Here is a 16,637-nt window from a genome sequence, read left to right on the forward strand (position 1 = left end):
GCCTGCCCCCCGCTGCCTGGATGGGGTCTCTGTACCAGCCCAGACCAGAGTGAGTGTCAAGGGGGCTCCTCCGGCCGCGCTGCGCCCCCGCGGGGCAGCCCCAGAAGGGCCATTGCTGAGTCCTCACCAAGACCAGCAAGGCGGATTCGGCCAGCCCCTTTCCAGAAGAGGAAGCCGAGGTTCGGAAAGGTCAACCAACTTGTCCCAGGACGCTGGCCGGTTCAGAGGCAGCTCTGGACTCAGACCCAGGCCTCCCAGTTCTAAAGCCCACTGCATGAGCCGTCAGGGCCCAGCTACAGGGTCTTTCGGGGACACTTGGACGGGATAACTTCCACAGTGAGGCGATAAGGTCAGGCTGGTCCCATCTGGGTACCTTATAAAGTCTCTCACTTTCTAAGTGAGATGCCTGTACAGTGCCCACACAGCATGCACACACGTGCATGCACACACCCACATGCACACACACACTCATGCACACACACATGCATGCACACGCCCACATGCACACACTCATGCACACACACGGATATTTATGTGCATATGCATACATGCACACGTGCACACATACACCCATGTACACACACATATGCACACATGCATACTCCTGGCACACACGTGCACACACACCCATGTACACACACATATGCACACATGCATACTCCTGGCACACACATACACACTTCCACCCTCACACTAGCTCACGCTCACACACACTCGAGTCCCCTTGACATCATGGGAATCTTCCCTTCCTGACTGCACCACAAGCCTGGTCTGAAAGGAGGCTGCAGGAGGGAACCGCCCAAGCCCCACACAAAAAGGCGCAGTTAAAGCACAGTTAAATCAATGAACAGATCCGGCATTTTTTGTGTGATGTTCCTCCCGGGAGGCCCAAAGTTGAGTAGATTTTATTTAAACTGTCTTTTCAAATACATTCTAATTGCTTTATGCCTTGTTTCACAGCTCAGAGTTGGAAACAAATTCCATTTTAGAAGTTGCCATTACCCATTTGCAAGCACCGCCTTCCCCCACCCACCCCTGCCCCCAAAAAATCCCATGGCTACATCAGGAGAATAGATTTTCTCATTTCCCAGTGTGAAGCGAAGCAGATGTGTGCGAAGCCTCTAGCTCACCAGGTTAACCATGAGCATTTTGCCGTGTTGCCGCCATACCGCATGATTACAAAAGCAGACTTTTTTTTTTTGAGACAGAGGACTCTCTTAAAGCAAATTGATTAGGTATTTGTGTGCCCTTTCACAATGATAAATCCATACAATTATTTTCATGAATAATTTTATTTTTATTTTGGTCATGACTTTTTAAAATTAATGGAAAGTCTCAGTCTGCTCAAATGATAAACCAAAAAATGGGGTCATGAAGCAAATTCAGTCTTTGCATTTCTTCAACAACCAACTCACATTTCTCTGCTCCTTGACTCAGAGGCTGGACATGTGCTAACAGCTTTTTTGCTTCTGTATATCCTTAATAGGATGGCAGAATCCCGGTGTTAAAAGAATCTTAAAGTCAGCCGTGTCACCATGGGACCTCGATTAGCAAACAGATGTAGACATTCCTTCCAAATTCAGTCAAAGAAAAAACTCTAATACCAGCAGCCATGTTCAGGGTGTGCACGACATGCTGAGCGCTTGGGATACATCCCCTTGTTTAATTCTCACAGAAACTTTGTGAGACAAGTACTATAATCCCTGTTTAACAGATGGGCAAACTGAGGTTTGGAAAAACACTCATTTACCGGAGGTCACACAGCTGGAAAATAGCAGTGCTGGGATGTGAACCTGGATGTCCTCAAGGCTGAAGCCTTTGTTTGTTTTGAGACGGAGTCTTGCTCTGTCGCCCAGGCTAGAGTGTGGTGGCGAGATCTCGGCTCACTACAACCTCTGCCTCCCGGGTTCAAGAAATTCTCCTGCCTCAGCTTCCCGAGTAGCTCGGATTACAGACACCCACTATCGCGCACGGCTAATTTTTGTACTTTTAGGAGAGACAGGGTTTCACCATGTTTGCCAGGCTGGTCTCGAACTCTTGACCTTGTGATCCACCTGCCTCAGACTCCCAAAGTGCTGGGATTACAGGCGTGAGCCACCGCATCTGGCCAAGGCTGAAGTCTTCCCTGCCACTCCACGCATCCATCACTTACAGATGTCTACAAGGATGTCCACACTCACAGAAAAAGCTGCTGCTCAAAGCCAAATCATTGTTTCCACCAGGTCTGCCATGAGGCTGTGGAAAGGGCTAGGGATTAGGAGTGAGGTTACTGGGTCACCTAGGTTCAGGTGCCCACTGCCACCAGGGGCCAATCGCTGCCCCTCTCTGGGAGGCTGGATCCCATCTTACCCACAGTAGAGCAGCTGTAGAGAGAGGAGGCTGCTGAGAAACTAGAGGACATGAGGCTGGGCATGGTGGCTCACACCTGTAATCCCAGCACTTTGGGAGGCCAAGGCGGGTGGATCACTTGAGATCAGGAGTTAGAGAACAGTCTGGCCAACATGGTGAAACTCCATCTCTACTAAAAATACAAAACTTAGCCGGGTGTGATGGCGCATGCCTGTAATCCCAGCTACTCGGGAGGCTGAGGCAGTAGAATCACTTGAACCTGAGAGGCGGAGGCTGCAGTGAGCCGAGATCGTGCCATTGTACTCCAGCCTGGGCAACAGACTGAGACTCCATCTCAAAAAAAAAAAAAAAAGAAAGAAACTAGAGGACATGTATGTGAATCCGCTGCCCAGGACACACATGGGACGCACACAGTTGTTTAGCCTCTAGGAGTACGCCGACACGTGACTTTCAGAGGACATCTGCAAGCTTATTTTTTTTTTTCCCAATGGTTCGTGCTTAGTCCTGAAATATGTTTCTGGACATGATGAAGGGATGTTCTCTGCGTGCCTATGTCAACAGTTAAAGATTAATCCTGATTCAACACATGATGAAAATTGCATAAGGGGGAAAGCTGGAGGTGGTGTGTGGCCTCTGGAGAATTTTCCCAAACTGAATTACATTCGTTCACATAACGACAAATCACAGTGAGGACCAAGCACGGTGCCTGGCACCACTAAATGCTGCTCAAGAAAGGTTTCTGGCCGGGTGTGGTTGGCTCATGCCTGTAATCTCAACACTTTGGAAGGCCAAGGTGGGAGGGCTGCTTGAGCCCAGCAGTGAAAGACCAGCCTGGTCAACACAGCAAGACAAAAACTTTACAAATTAGCCAGCTGTGGTGGTGCTCACCTGTAGTCCCAGCTACTCGGGAGGCTGAGGTGGAAGGATCACCTGAGTCCAGGAGTGGAGGCTGCAGTGAGCTGTCATCCCACCACTGCACACCTGCCTGGGTGACAGAGCGAGACTCTATCTCAAAAAGAAATAAACTTTCCACACCAAACTGATACAGGGGCCTAATTCTGAAATGAAACCTTCAAACTTAAAGGCTTTCTTTGTTATCAATTGCTTTTTGCTTTTGACAACAATGATAAATCCAACTGAAATTAAAAGTTCAACTAAAAGATATATTGAATCCACATTGCCCATTATAAAACTTGAAGCACAATTTCATAATGGTCCCACAGCTTCCGAATACCACAGGAGAAACCTGTCTGTCTCAAACTCAGATGTTCTAAAATTAAAACGAGGCTGAGCGTGGTGGCTCATGCCTGTAATCCCAGCACTTTGGGAGGCCAAGGCAGGCAAATCACCTGAGGTCAGGAGTTCAAGACCATCCTGGCCAACATGGTGAAACTCCGACTTACTAAAAATACAAAAATTAGCTGGGTGTGGTGGCACGCACCTGTAATCCCAGCTACTCGGGAGGCTGAGGCAGGAGAATCGCTTGAACCCGGGAGACAGAGGTTGCAGTGAGCCAAGATCATGCCACTGCACTCCAGCCTGGGCGACAGAGTTAAGATTCCGTCTCAAAAAAAAAAAAAAAAAAAAAATTAAAATGAAAAACAAAGCCCGAAAGACATCCTTCTGTATCCAGTTACTCCACATCCCAAAGAATAACAGAAGAAAGAAACTTTCCCCTCAAAACCACTGACTGTACCACTGACTGTACCATTATCTGCACTAACAAAAATAGCGGGAGGGTGTATGCCACGTTGATAGTAGGATGCAGATTTTCTTGATGGGATATGCAAGATTTTCTTGATGGGATATACGATACAGTCATCACACATGACCCTAAAGATGAGGCATCACCTGGAAAAATGTGTCCGATGTACAGTTTAAAAGCAAGGTATAAATGGTATGCATTCTGTGGTTAAAATTAGGTGAGCAAATATCTGTCTACAGGATGGATGAGAAAGGATTATGCAGAAAGTGAAACAGCCCTTGGTTTAGGATGGTAAGATTATTGGGTAACATTCATCATGCTAAATCAAGACATAGCTTGGTTATTTAAAAAAGAAAAAAGCGCGGGGCAGGGGCAACAGGTGAAGTAGCTCAGATCTGTAATCCCAGCATTTTCGGAGGCTGAGGCAGGAAGACTGAGGCTAGGAGTTCAAGACTGCAGTGAGCTATGATCACACCACTGCACTCCAGCCTGGGAGACAGGACAAGACTCTGTCTCAAAAAAAAAAAAAAAAAAAAGGAAGGGAGAGAAGGATGGGCAAGCCATCATGCCATTTCCCGACCTGAGAGTCTAGGTAAGGGAGGCAGCCACAGCTCAGCGGCAGCAGGAGCTGGAGCACTAATGGGCACGTCAAGGGGCAAGAATGCGACGTGCAGCTGCCTGGAGGAGGGCACTGTGAAGGATCTCCACCTCCCCAACACCCGCCACTGCCCCAGGGAGGGACTCAGAATTATTTCGAGAGAAGGGAGCAATGTAGAAATCTGTGGGGCAGAGAGGGCTCCTCTGAAGGTGCAGGATCACATCCACACTTCGCGAGGTCCTGAAAGCAGAGGACAGCGGGGCACAGGGCTCACAGCGCACCCCTGGCTGCGCCAGCCCCACCTCACAGCCAGAACTGAGGCTCAGAGAGGCCCCCAGGCTCCTCATCTAGAGCCTTCCCCTCCAGCCCTCAGCATTTTCCTCTTCCAGACTCCGCCCTCCAAAAGCACCAAGCAAGGCGGGACAACCCCCAGGCTACATGCACCTCACCATTCCGGGTCCCGAGGACTTGGGGTACTCCCCAGACTCCCCAACCAGGCCAGAGACATCCTCTGAGAACACTCCCCGTGAGAACATTCCCCAGGAAGCTGATGAAAGTGGGCAGAGAAACAGGGACCTGGGAGTAGGTGGCCTGACCTGGGCACAGCCGCACTGTCCCAGACTGAGAGCCAAACCCACACACACGGTTCGCAGACATTTGTCCTTTTCACTCCCTTCTTCCAAGGCAGCCTGCAAACCTAAGGGAGCTCAGGCCTGGCCCTGCGTGCTCTTCCACCTCTGTGACATTTCTCCCCCTGTAAAACAATGTCAGTAACCTCTGTCTGTACATCTCATGAGGCTGTTGTGGGCAACTTTTAGGATTTGAAGTAACTTGTAAAGCTGACATTTTGTAAGCACAGTATATACAGAGAAGCACAGATTTCGACACCGCTACCGATAAACCCAAATTTATCAATGTTCATAAACCCCTAGAGAACAAGCACCCACTGGCCTCCCCACTGGATCAAAAATCCTTTCATTGAGTTTCATGCCACTGAGGTGGAATTTCTCTAGAACACAGCTCCAGCTTAGAGCCCAAGCTTCTCATCCTATTCCTTGGATGGTCACCTACTGGTTTTGCCGGCCCCATGTCCTCTCCCCTTTCTTCCAATAATACCACTCCAAATTGTCCTTTGGGATCAGCTTTCACTTCTTGGTCCCTAGAGCTCCAGTGGGGTTGATCGTGCACACACATGAACACACACACACAGACACAGCTGAGCCTCCCCCATCGAGAGGCTGCCCTGTGGGTCTCAGTGACCAGGACGGGTAATCTGTATTGTTGGATGCAGGCTGTCTGTACTGATAAATGCAGGCAATCCACACTGGTCCATCAGAGGGAATTAGGGAGTTTCTGCTGGGACTGTTAGAAAACAGAAACTAACACTAAGGATGTGAATCTGGAGTTGCTGGAAGCTTCCCTGGCACTTTATGGGCAGAGTGAGGGCATCCTTGAGAAATATGGAGCCAAGAGGAAGAAACAAAATCCAGGCACCTCGAGCCGGGCCTACACAGACACTAGCCTGGACTTCTCCATTACTCAAGCTAATTAATTCCCCCCCACCTTTTTCCCCGATTTTTATTTGTTGTTGAAACAGCCTCAGTCTGTCACCCAGGCTGGAGTGCAGTGGCGCAATCATGGCTCACTGCAACCTTAAACACCTGAGCTCGAGCAATCCTCACACCTCAGTATCTCGAGGAGCTGGTCTACAGGCTTGCGCCACCATGCCCAGCTAATTATTATTTTTTTTGAGATGTACTCACCCAGGCTAGAGTACAGTGCCATGATCTTGGCTCACTGCAACCTCCGCCTGCCGGATTCAAGTGATTCTCGTGCCTCCCAAGTAGCTGGGATTACAGGCACACGTCACCATGCCTGGCTAAATTTGGTGTTTTTAGTAGAGACAGGGTTTCGCCATGTTGTCCAGGCTGGTCTCGAACTCCTGACCTCAGGTGATCCACCCACTTCGGCCTCCCAAAGTGCTGGGATTACAGGTGTGAGCCACTGCACCTGGCCACACACACACACACACACACACCTAGAAATAAATACATATATATATTTTTTTCTTTTTTTTAAATAGAGACGAGGTCTCGCTATATCGTCCAAGCTGGTCTTGAACTCCTGGGCTCAAGTTATGCACCCACCTTGGTCCCCCAAAGCACTGAGATTATAGGTGTGAACCACCAGGCCCCAGCCTGAATTCTTTGAAATTAAGCTGCACCATCTTGGAGTCACGTCACATTGCTATTTGAGGGTAAAAGGATCCAAAGGCATCTAGAAAGGTTGAAGCTAATGGGATGCTGCTCGGTGAGGGAAGGAGGGACAGCCTGCTCTGGAGACCATGACTGTAACTGCACCCGCTCTGGAAGGGGATTTGGAGGCCACAGTCAGATATGGCTGCTAAGAAAGCCAAGGAGCTGGGGGAAGGGCAGGATAGGAGGGGGTAACAGAGCTTCCCAGACACACAGAGTGGGTGCAGGTGCACTGTATGTGGTCTCTGGTAGACTGACTACCTTGGTCCTTGGGGGCTGGGGAGTGGCTGGTCACCTCCAGCCTAGCGTCCTCTTCCCTTCCTGCAGTGAGGGAAGTGCTACCATTCTCTGCATGTGCTACGATATGGGAAAGCTGGCAAGCAATGTCCTAGAGTGCCACCCTTAGTCACTCACTTCGGGGGCAGAACAGCATCTGCTCAAGGGTTAAAGGCCAAAGACTGCAACCAACGGGACTGTGCCAGAGACAATCCCAAACCCATCAACCTTCCCTTCAGCTGTGGCCGGCAGCACAGCTGGACAGCAGAGCCCCAAGGGAGGCAGAAATTTTGTGGTTGAAGAATGTTCCCAAAATGTGGTCCTTGGGAAACACCAAAGTGGAAGGAAGGCCCAGTTATGAAAACTTAGGTGGGCCAGTGGATGACTGAACCCCCGCTCTGCCCCAGCCTCCTCTGGGGTGACAGCAGAAACATTCCATGGCCCCAGCAGACACTGGGGTAACGCTCCACGGCTGACCCTGGGGTAACACTCGTGGCCCCAGCTGACGCTCGGCTAACACTCTATGGCCCCAGCTGACTCTAGGGTAACACTCCGTGGCCCTGACTGATGTGGGGGTAACACTCCACAGCCCTGGTTGACACTGGGGTAACACTCCACATCCCTGGTTGATGCTGGGGGTAACACTCCACAGCCCTGGATGACGCTGGAGTAACATTCCACGTCCCTGGTTGACGCTGGAGTAACACTCCACAGCCCTGGTTGACGCTGGGGTAATGCCCTACAGCACTGGCTGACTCTGTTGGTTGCTCCCCAGTAGCCATGCCCAGTCTTCCTTCCTACCAAAGCCTCGATTCTGTTCCAGCGGCAACACGCCCAGCCTCAGGGGATGAGTCAAGATTGGCCAAAGCCTCCTATGGCGATGGCATTACCCTTGCCAGTGACAGGGAGATGGTGACCCTGTGACCTAGCTCTGGCTAGTGGCTGTAAGTCTGAAAGGTGGGAAAGTTTTCCCCTGAATTGAAATTAAAGAGACAATCTCTCAAGAAGACCGCTCTCTTCCCTGCCCCCTTCCCTTCTACCCAGGCTACTCTTGGGTGAAGACATAGGTTCACAGCTGCAGCAGCCACCTTGTGACCATGAGGAAAGCAAAAGAGAATGGCAGACACTGAGTGGTTACGCAGGTGTGGCCAAGTCGCTGACAGACCCAGGATGCGTTGACCGTCTTCCAAGCTTCTCCTGTAGTGTGTGGTAAGTAAGGACACTCGGATATTCTGTTACTTGCCATCAAAAGCATATTTACCATCCTGTACTTTTCCTGTCTGTTATCATATTTGCATACATAGGAGCTGTGACCACACTATCAGAGAGAGGCAGTGGAAGAGGTTGGATGACAGAGCTGGTAAACGGTGGGACCAGGCCTCAAACTCTCTTCTGCTGATAGGAAACCTCAGGCATGGTCTGCTCTGCTCTGCCTCTGGTATAAATTCATTCAGCTTACAGATTCCCCAACCTCAGGGGCCATGCCTCAAACCTTCAAAGCCAATGTGGAAAAGTCCAATCCAAAATGACAAAATATGTCTGTGAAAGTAACGCCCCAATCCTTGGCTCATTCTAAACATGCTACTATTATTATAAAGTTCTCCCAAACTGTTGCAAGGGGGAAAAAAAAAAAGACAAGAAAAGAGTGGAGAGAGAAAGTGAACATGCCAGGAAGTCATTGAAAGGAAACTTTTTTTTGTTGTTTTGGGAGCCAGGAAATGTCAAGGAAACAAATGTAGCTATGATTTACACTGCATCTCCAGTTGTGCCATGGAATTCAAAAATAGGCATCTTAATTAAAACTGACAGCAGAGAGCAGCCCTGACAAGTAGACAAACCACCAAAGAGGCTGAAAAATCTCCATTTGACTCTGGGTTGACAGTATTTAACCAATATACAGAGTTGATAAGAGAGAAGGAAAATGCATAAACTTTACTCGAGTCTCTGGGCTTTTCTTGTTTTCAAACTGATTGGTCTGGACAATGGAAGGCCAACAGCCAACAATAAATCCATTGTAAGCTGGCATGGTCTCCTCTGAATACAACTAAATATTTCTTTAATCCTTGCATTACATTTTTTACTGTATTATGAAAGCCATGTATTCTAAAGTTTTAAGCTTTTATAACATTGTAACTATAGGTATAAGATGGGGGGATTGATTACTTAGGCAACCTATTTAAAGCACTTTAAGAGGAAAATATTAGATTTTTTTGCATGAATATTTTCACATCATAGTGAAGAAGATACGATCGTTCATGGCTCTTACTCAGAAATCTTGTTTATCTCTTCCTTTGTGTGCCATGGGAAGGGTCTTTAATGATCATGAGTTGACATGAATATTCCTTTCTTGTAGCTTCTGTATCTTCATTATCGGGCACATCAGCCAGTCCCAGAAAAAGTTATTTCACAGTTCTGTTCCCAAGGGAACAAAGAGAGTGGGTCCCATATTAACAGTGGCTTTTGTTGGCTTTTTTTCCCCTGACATTAAAGCCATGTATGGTTGGCAAGGATGTCTTTTCTTTAATGTGGACATGGTTTCTGCCTCTGGTTCTCTGGAAACGAGTTTGCTGTAGGACAAGCTGCCCGCACACTTACATACACAACTACTTCAGCGCTGGCTTAAAAGAGGCTTCACTGAGAACAAATCAGAACTGAAAAACAGCTTCAAGTACAAATGTTCTTTTCTTCCGAGATTTTCAGTTCAATATTTATTTGGCTTTCATATCTAATGGCTTGAAAAAGTATCTATACATCTAATTAGAGTTAATTACTCACTCCCTGTATGTGCCTCCCACCGTGCTCTCCTCCCAGCCAAGGAACTCATTGTTACCAGCCAGGCTGTGTACATTTCCCATCCAGTGACATTTACAAGAAGAATAGCTTCTAGCAGAAACAGGCTGGTACCCTAAGAGAGAGAAGCTGTCTCACAGGGGCCACCCAAACAACCAGAAGTTCAGCCCCAACTGCACTCATACTGCACCATCTCTGACTCTCCACTGGCGGGAAAACCCAGCCAGCTTACACTCCACGCACAGCATGCGCCTCAGATACCCAGCTGGGATTAGCGAGCAGGACCACGTGTGAATGGCACAGCAAATTCTCCAGAATACAGGGTTCCCTGGATTCTAAGTTTTTCTCTTGCCTTTCTAATCAAGAACAGAGAGAGAGAGAGAGAACACACACCCTGTCCAATAACTCATTGTTCAAGCACTATAGTTCACCCAGGTAAAATCCAGTGCAGCCGGGAGGGGGGAAGCCTGGGAGAGCAACTGCACAGTCTCTCCCGCTGAAGTTCAGGACTCAAAAATCAACACTTCCCAGCAGTGGCTGCCTGCCCAGGATGCCCCTCCCTCCTAAAATAGACACAATTTGTAGTTCCTTGTAAAATGGTTGTATCAGGACTTCTGATTTACTCAATCAGGGCTTGCGGTTTATTTTTAGCAAATAAGAGAGGCCTCCTATGAGAAAGAGCAGCCACACTTATAGCACTAACAGGTAGAAACTTTACTGGCCCTCCATAAATCAATTCAACACCCTGGTCTCCAGGGATTTGCCAAAAGCTAATGGGCGGCAATTATGAAACCATCGCCAGGAGTTTCCAGCAGGGCTGAGAGAGTTTTAAGTCTGCAGGCCCTTTCAAGGGTAAAATAGGAAATCATTTCATGAAGCAGCAATTTTACCCAGAACCCAGCTAGAAGAGATGTGATCCTAGCTTAAATTAAAGTGACTAAGAAACAGGTGGGGTGAACAAGGAGGTGTGGTACGCAGTCATCTTCTCCCACTTTCCTTTGGAGTCCAAAGGAACTCAACATTGGAAACACAGCTGGACACGTTAATAAAGATCCCAGCTGGGCAGTCTAGGGAATTGGGGGTGTACAGGCCAGTCCTCCCTCTCCTCCACCTTGAAACCCTGCCTGTTTTCACACAGCAATTGAGGATGCCCCCTTGGACAGTGACCTTGGGGTCTGGGGCAGCCATCTATCCCAGGAGGAGGAGGAAGGCTCGGCAGGGGAGGCTCTGGCCAGCCCACCAGGGCCTGTCCAGTTTTGTGGGGAGGGGAACTGCCGCACATGCCGTACAAAAGGTGGAGGCTTTGACCAACATGCTGGGTGAGGGCTTTGAGGACCCAAAGGTGGCTCTTTCTTTGAAGACACACAGCAGCAATCTTAACCCTTAGAAGTGTCACAGAGCCTCATATGAGCTTTCAAGTAAGCTGTGGAAGTCGCGATTCCCAGGTAAGGGACGGGAAACTCCGGATGTCCTGCGAGCCCACACCCCAGATGGCACCGCCTGAAACCAGAGTCCAGGTCCTCCACCCCCGATTGTTTCTCCTTCCCCTCATCTTACCAAGTCATGTGGGCGCCCCCACCCCCATCCCCGAGGCCTCAGTGCGACGGTGACGGCTCAGTCTTGGGGCCTGAGCTGCTGGAGACACACTGGAGCACAGCGGGGCCCAGCCCTCGGGCCTGTCTGAGGCTTTCCTCCGCCGTGACCACCGCCTCTCCAGGTGTACCAGCGTTGGTTAGGAACAGTAGGTGCTACTGGTCACAGTCACCAGATACTTCCCACGAGCCTCATCTTTATCCCCGACTCTGGCCGCCGGCGGGAAGCGGCGTGTCCGAGCGCACACCCCGTGGAGACTGACCCTAGGTCTGTTACTCCAAAGTCCCTGGTCTCTCCTTCCCCTTTCTCGCGGCCGCCTGCCTGGCACGGGACCCTGAGGCCGGAGCGGAGACCGCAAAACCCCTTGGGGCCGGCACCCCCAGCCTCCGCCTTGGCGCAGACGCGCCCATCTCTGGGACGGCCCCGAGCGCACGCAGCCCGCGGGCGACCCTCCTCCCAGAGACCTGCAGGCTGCCCCCGGCTCCCAGCGTACCGCCACCCTCAACCCGACACACCCAAGTCCGCCCCAGCCACGCGCCAAGACGCTCACCTCCCGCAGCAGGCGCTCCAGGTGCGGCTCGGCCCAGGCGTCCAGGGCGCCTGGCGGCCCCGCGCGCCGCAGCAGCTCCCGCTCCTCCTCGAGCGCCGCCACCCGGCCCTGCAGCGCGGCCGCCTGGACACCCAGCAGCAGGCAGGCAGCCGCCGAGCCCACGGAGAGCAGCAGGCACAGCGCGCTCACCGCCCGGGACCCGGCCGTCGTCGCCGAGCGCCCTCCGCCGCCGCCGCCCGCCGCATTGCCCTTCCCCGCGTCGCCGCCGCCACCGGCGCGCTCGCCTGGGCCCATGGCGCGTTCGTCGCGCGTGGACTCTCCGAGGGGGCGGTGCTGCTGGGGCAGAGGCTGAGTGCGAGAGGAGCAGGCGGGACAGCCCGAGGCACGAGGTCCGCCGGGCGCGGGGGTTAGCCTCCGGGTAGCAGCGGATCGCCGCGCACGCCCCTTTCGCCGCAGCCAGCTCCTCCACAGCGGCCACTTTGGGCAGTTTCCTCTATGCAAATAGACCCTGCCAGAAAAGGAGCAGGGACCCACCCAGGGGAGGAGCGGCCGGGCTGGCCCCGCGCGGCGAGGGGGCGGGGGCGAGGAAGGAGCTAGCTCCTCGGAGCCACCCGTCGGCGCCAGGCTGATCCCACGCGCAGCGCGCACCTCTGCCCTCACCTGTCCCGGGCGCCGGCACCCGCCCCCGCACGCACCTCTGAGGCTTCCCCAGCCCAAGTCCGCACTGTGGACCCCAGAGGTCGGAGGGGAGCCCAGCGACACCGCGCCCCTTCTGCAGCCCACCCCTGGCTGGAGCACCCACCACTCGTGCCTTAGCACATTCCTCTAAACTTGTGAATTACCTTTCTGACACTTGTAAAAGTTCAAAACTTCAAATCCTGCAAAAAACTTAGTGGGTCTGTCCTAGGTGGTGGATTAGCGCCGCTTCGTGGCGGAAAGCGACCTCTGCGCACTCACATTGAGAGAGGCAGGGTCGAGATTGCGCCAAACGGAAATACGCCTCTTAGAATCTTCTCACGAGTTCTTAGCTGCCGGACTTCGGTGCGGGAAACAAAAATGGTAAGACTGTTTCTGGCCTGGAGAGGGCTTTTGAGAAAACTGAGACTATAACGAATGGGAAAGATTCAGAAAATGAACTTCAAGTCTTGTTCAACTGATGACTTAATTCTGTATCAGACGCCCAACTTGGCCAAAAATTATGATCTAGTATGCACCACACTTAACCTGTACTGCGATTCTGCTGCAAATTTAAATCACAGGGCTGAGGCAAGAAGGCTGTGGCGTACAGCCTGGGTCCAGAGAACAGAATGAGTGGCACTAACGAGTCTTGGCAGGAAAGGGAAGAACTGCTGGAAGTCAGGCTGGGTTCAGATTCCTACCAGGCATATTCATGTCCTAAATGGGTCCCAGGTAACTCTTTCGCTAACTCCTGTAATACCTAAATGAAACAACAAACCAGCCGTTCAGATCTTTGTGATTTGAGTAACCCCCCAACCATTTTCTTTTTAAGAAAAATAACGTTATATCCATCTTCCCTCTCACTATCTGGATATCTTCTGGTTATCTCATTTCTGTGGATACTCACCTTTTAGAACTGTTGAGCGCCTCTGGCTAACATGTTCCGTCTCCTTCCCTTAATTCAGAGGGGAACCCCTGAGATGGCCGGGGGTTATGGTTGATAGACTTGGCTCTGTGCTAAGGTCTGGTGTATGCCCAATAGAATGAAAAGTTGGCCTCATTCTGAAAAGAGGCCAACACCCTCTTACAAGTCAGCACTACATTTCTTACAGGCACATAAACTGCACACCACCTACCTATGTTAATGTTACTGCATGTATTGTTTGCCATGTTCCTGAAGCTTCTGTGTATTGAAAAAGCCAAGCTCACTGGCCCCTGGGCCTCTGCCCTTGCCTACCACCTCACTACCTGCATTCCTGCTCTCAGATCGTTAAACGGCAAGCCCCTCCTCATCCTCCAGGTCAAGGTTCTCAACCTCACTGCTTCTAAAAGACCTTCCCAGACTGCCCCATTTAAGGTGGCCCACAAGATTCATCAGGGAATTGGGGTGGCTGAATTAAGATGGAAATACTGTCTACAACTCATTCTAAAAGGCAAAAAAGAAAATGACTTACTTGTGTCCATTAGGGTCCTGGAAGAATAGATGGCATCCTCAGAGAGGGTGACTCAAGACAGCCTGAATGTAGAGCCAATTCACAAAGTGGAGATCAGAGGGGCCAGCAGGGGAGGCCGAAGCAGCACTCTGCGGGTATTGACAGTGGGAGGCCATTACCATCCCTAACTGGGAACCCTGGGGAACTCAGAGCTATAGAAGAGGGCTGCTCCACAGCACCTGTGGCCCTTGGTTAAGGGGAACAGCCTCTGCAAAGCCATGGCTTGAAAGGGAGGGAGCTCACAGAATAAATACTCAACTGCTCTCTCCTGCTCTCTGATCTACTGGGGCCTTTCAACGACCAAACCTCCAGGGCAGAGGCCAGCCTCCTAGAGGGCAGAGAGCAGAGGCAGAAGGAAGAAGGGCAGATCTTGAGGGGGAATAAAAGAATATCCACTAACCTATCGTGTGTAGCATCACCTAACAGGTAGACAGCACTTACACCAATCCCGCTGCTGCTGCCTATGAATGGCTAACCTGTCAGCAATAGACTAAACAAGGTACTCCTCAGGCAGACTAACTGGCCACGTGGTGGCAAAACAGCTACTTTGGATTCCCTCCTTCCTGCAAGGACCAGTGGTTTGCCCCTCACAGGGACAGCACCAGCTGTGGGCTTGTCTTTCCTGCCTGCAGAGCCTCAGCCAGCATTGCTATCCCTACAGAATGCCCAACCCACAGGTACAGGATCTCACACACCACCACACCCAACCAGGGTACCCATTTTACAGTAAAGGTCTGGGGCTGAACCCATGGACCAAGGAATCCACTGGTTGTGTTGCATCCTGCACTGGTCAGGAGCAACCAGCCTCACAGAATACTGGAACTGCCTTCTGAAGGCACAGATGAAGCACCAGCGCAGAGGCCACTCCCTGAAGGATTTAGTGCCATCTCTCAGGATGTAGTGTGTGTGTTAAATCAGGAACCTCTGTATGATGCTGTGCTCCCAGTAAGAATACGTGGGTCCATGAACCCACGGGTAGAAGCACTAGCCATCCCTCCCCATGACCCCATGGGGGATGTTATGCTTCCTGTTAGAGAGTTGGAGGTCCTAGTTCTCAAAGGGGTTACATTCTTGCCAGGGGACACAGTAGGGGTTCCATTAAACTATAAGCTATTGCTGCCACCCAGGGCACTCTGAACTCTGTATATAGGGACCTGAAATCAAGACGGCACCATTTGGCAGAGGCAATTGACCCTAATGAGGAGGAAGAGGTAGGGCTGCTTCCATACAGGGTGCAGGAAAGAATAGGCCAGGCACCTCATGATAACGCCTTTGCCCAATTACAACTGGAACAAAAATGTGTAGCAAGCCTGACCTGATGATCTACAAACGCTCAGACTCTTGGAGATAAAGGGAGCATATCAAACTATTTTATAAAATAGGGATTATTTGGGTCAGATAGGGTGGACAACCACTGAAGAAGGAATGTTAATAATGAAAAGGTTCAAATATGTTCAAACTGCTGTTCAAGAAGGCATGGATATGTAATCCAGTTTATAAAAATTTTCAGCAGAAAATTGTTTAAATTAAGCCACAAGGTTTAAAGGGATAGCAAAGGGTGTTGCGTTTTTTTTTTTTTTTAATAAGGTAATGTTATTTAAAAAAATTTTTTTAAGAAGGCAATGTTAAAAAAGGCACCAGGTTTTGATTCAATGCCCAGATTCTAGTTCTGGCTTCACTAATATCTCACAGTATAAACTGAAACAAGCTATAGACCCTCACTTTTTATTTATTTATTTATTATTATTTTTTTTTAGAGGTGGGGGTCTCGCTATATTGCCCAGGCTGCTCTTGAACTCCTGGGGTCGAGCAATCCTTCTGCCTCGGCCTCCCAAATGCTGGGATTACAGGGGTGAGCCACCATGCCTGGCCACCTTTTTGTTTTTAAAACAGAGATATTGACATGGACCAGATTTACTATCTGACTATTTAAAACAACTAAAAAGCCAAAAAAAAAAAAAAAAAACTGTATAAAAACAGCAGTTTTCGAGACACCAGACATCAGGCATTAAAAGCCAGTGATCCTTTGGAGACAGGAAACAAAGTGAACCCAAGGACTGCCCTGGGTTCCTACTCTGGAGAGATTTTCCAGGACACAGTGCAGGTAGAGCCAGCGGAAGGTGAAGAGAGAAAGCTGAGTCCAGGGAGGCCAAAGCAGTTAGAATTTGCAGAGGAGAGGACAGGAGAGGGGAGAGCTGCACAGAGAATTAGAGATCTGCAGCTGGTTCCCCTGAAGCCTTCACCTGAGAACTCATCAGCATCCCTGTATGAGGAAACTACCAGAGGCCAGGACGGAATAACCCAAAAGGATTAGACTCTAATAACTGGCAAACACAAACCCTCACAGCTC

General features: G+C 50.3%; 1 protein-coding gene across 1 annotated transcript in view; it reads right to left on the bottom strand.

The window, feature by feature from the left end:
• Positions 1 to 12,503, bottom strand: part of COL23A1 (collagen type XXIII alpha 1 chain) — a 353,112-nt gene extending 340,609 nt beyond the window's left edge. Inside the window, exon 1 of the mRNA XM_024356856.3 lies at positions 12,117 to 12,503. Within this exon, the coding sequence (XP_024212624.1) occupies positions 12,117 to 12,410 (294 nt within the window). The 5' untranslated portion in view covers positions 12,411 to 12,503. The remainder of the gene's footprint in view (positions 1 to 12,116) is intronic.
• Between the last annotated feature and the right edge of the window lie 4,134 nt (positions 12,504 to 16,637).

The sequence above is a fragment of the Pan troglodytes genome, chromosome 4 (assembly GCF_028858775.2).
Source record: "Pan troglodytes isolate AG18354 chromosome 4, NHGRI_mPanTro3-v2.0_pri, whole genome shotgun sequence".
NCBI classification, from domain to species: domain Eukaryota; kingdom Metazoa; phylum Chordata; class Mammalia; order Primates; family Hominidae; genus Pan; species Pan troglodytes.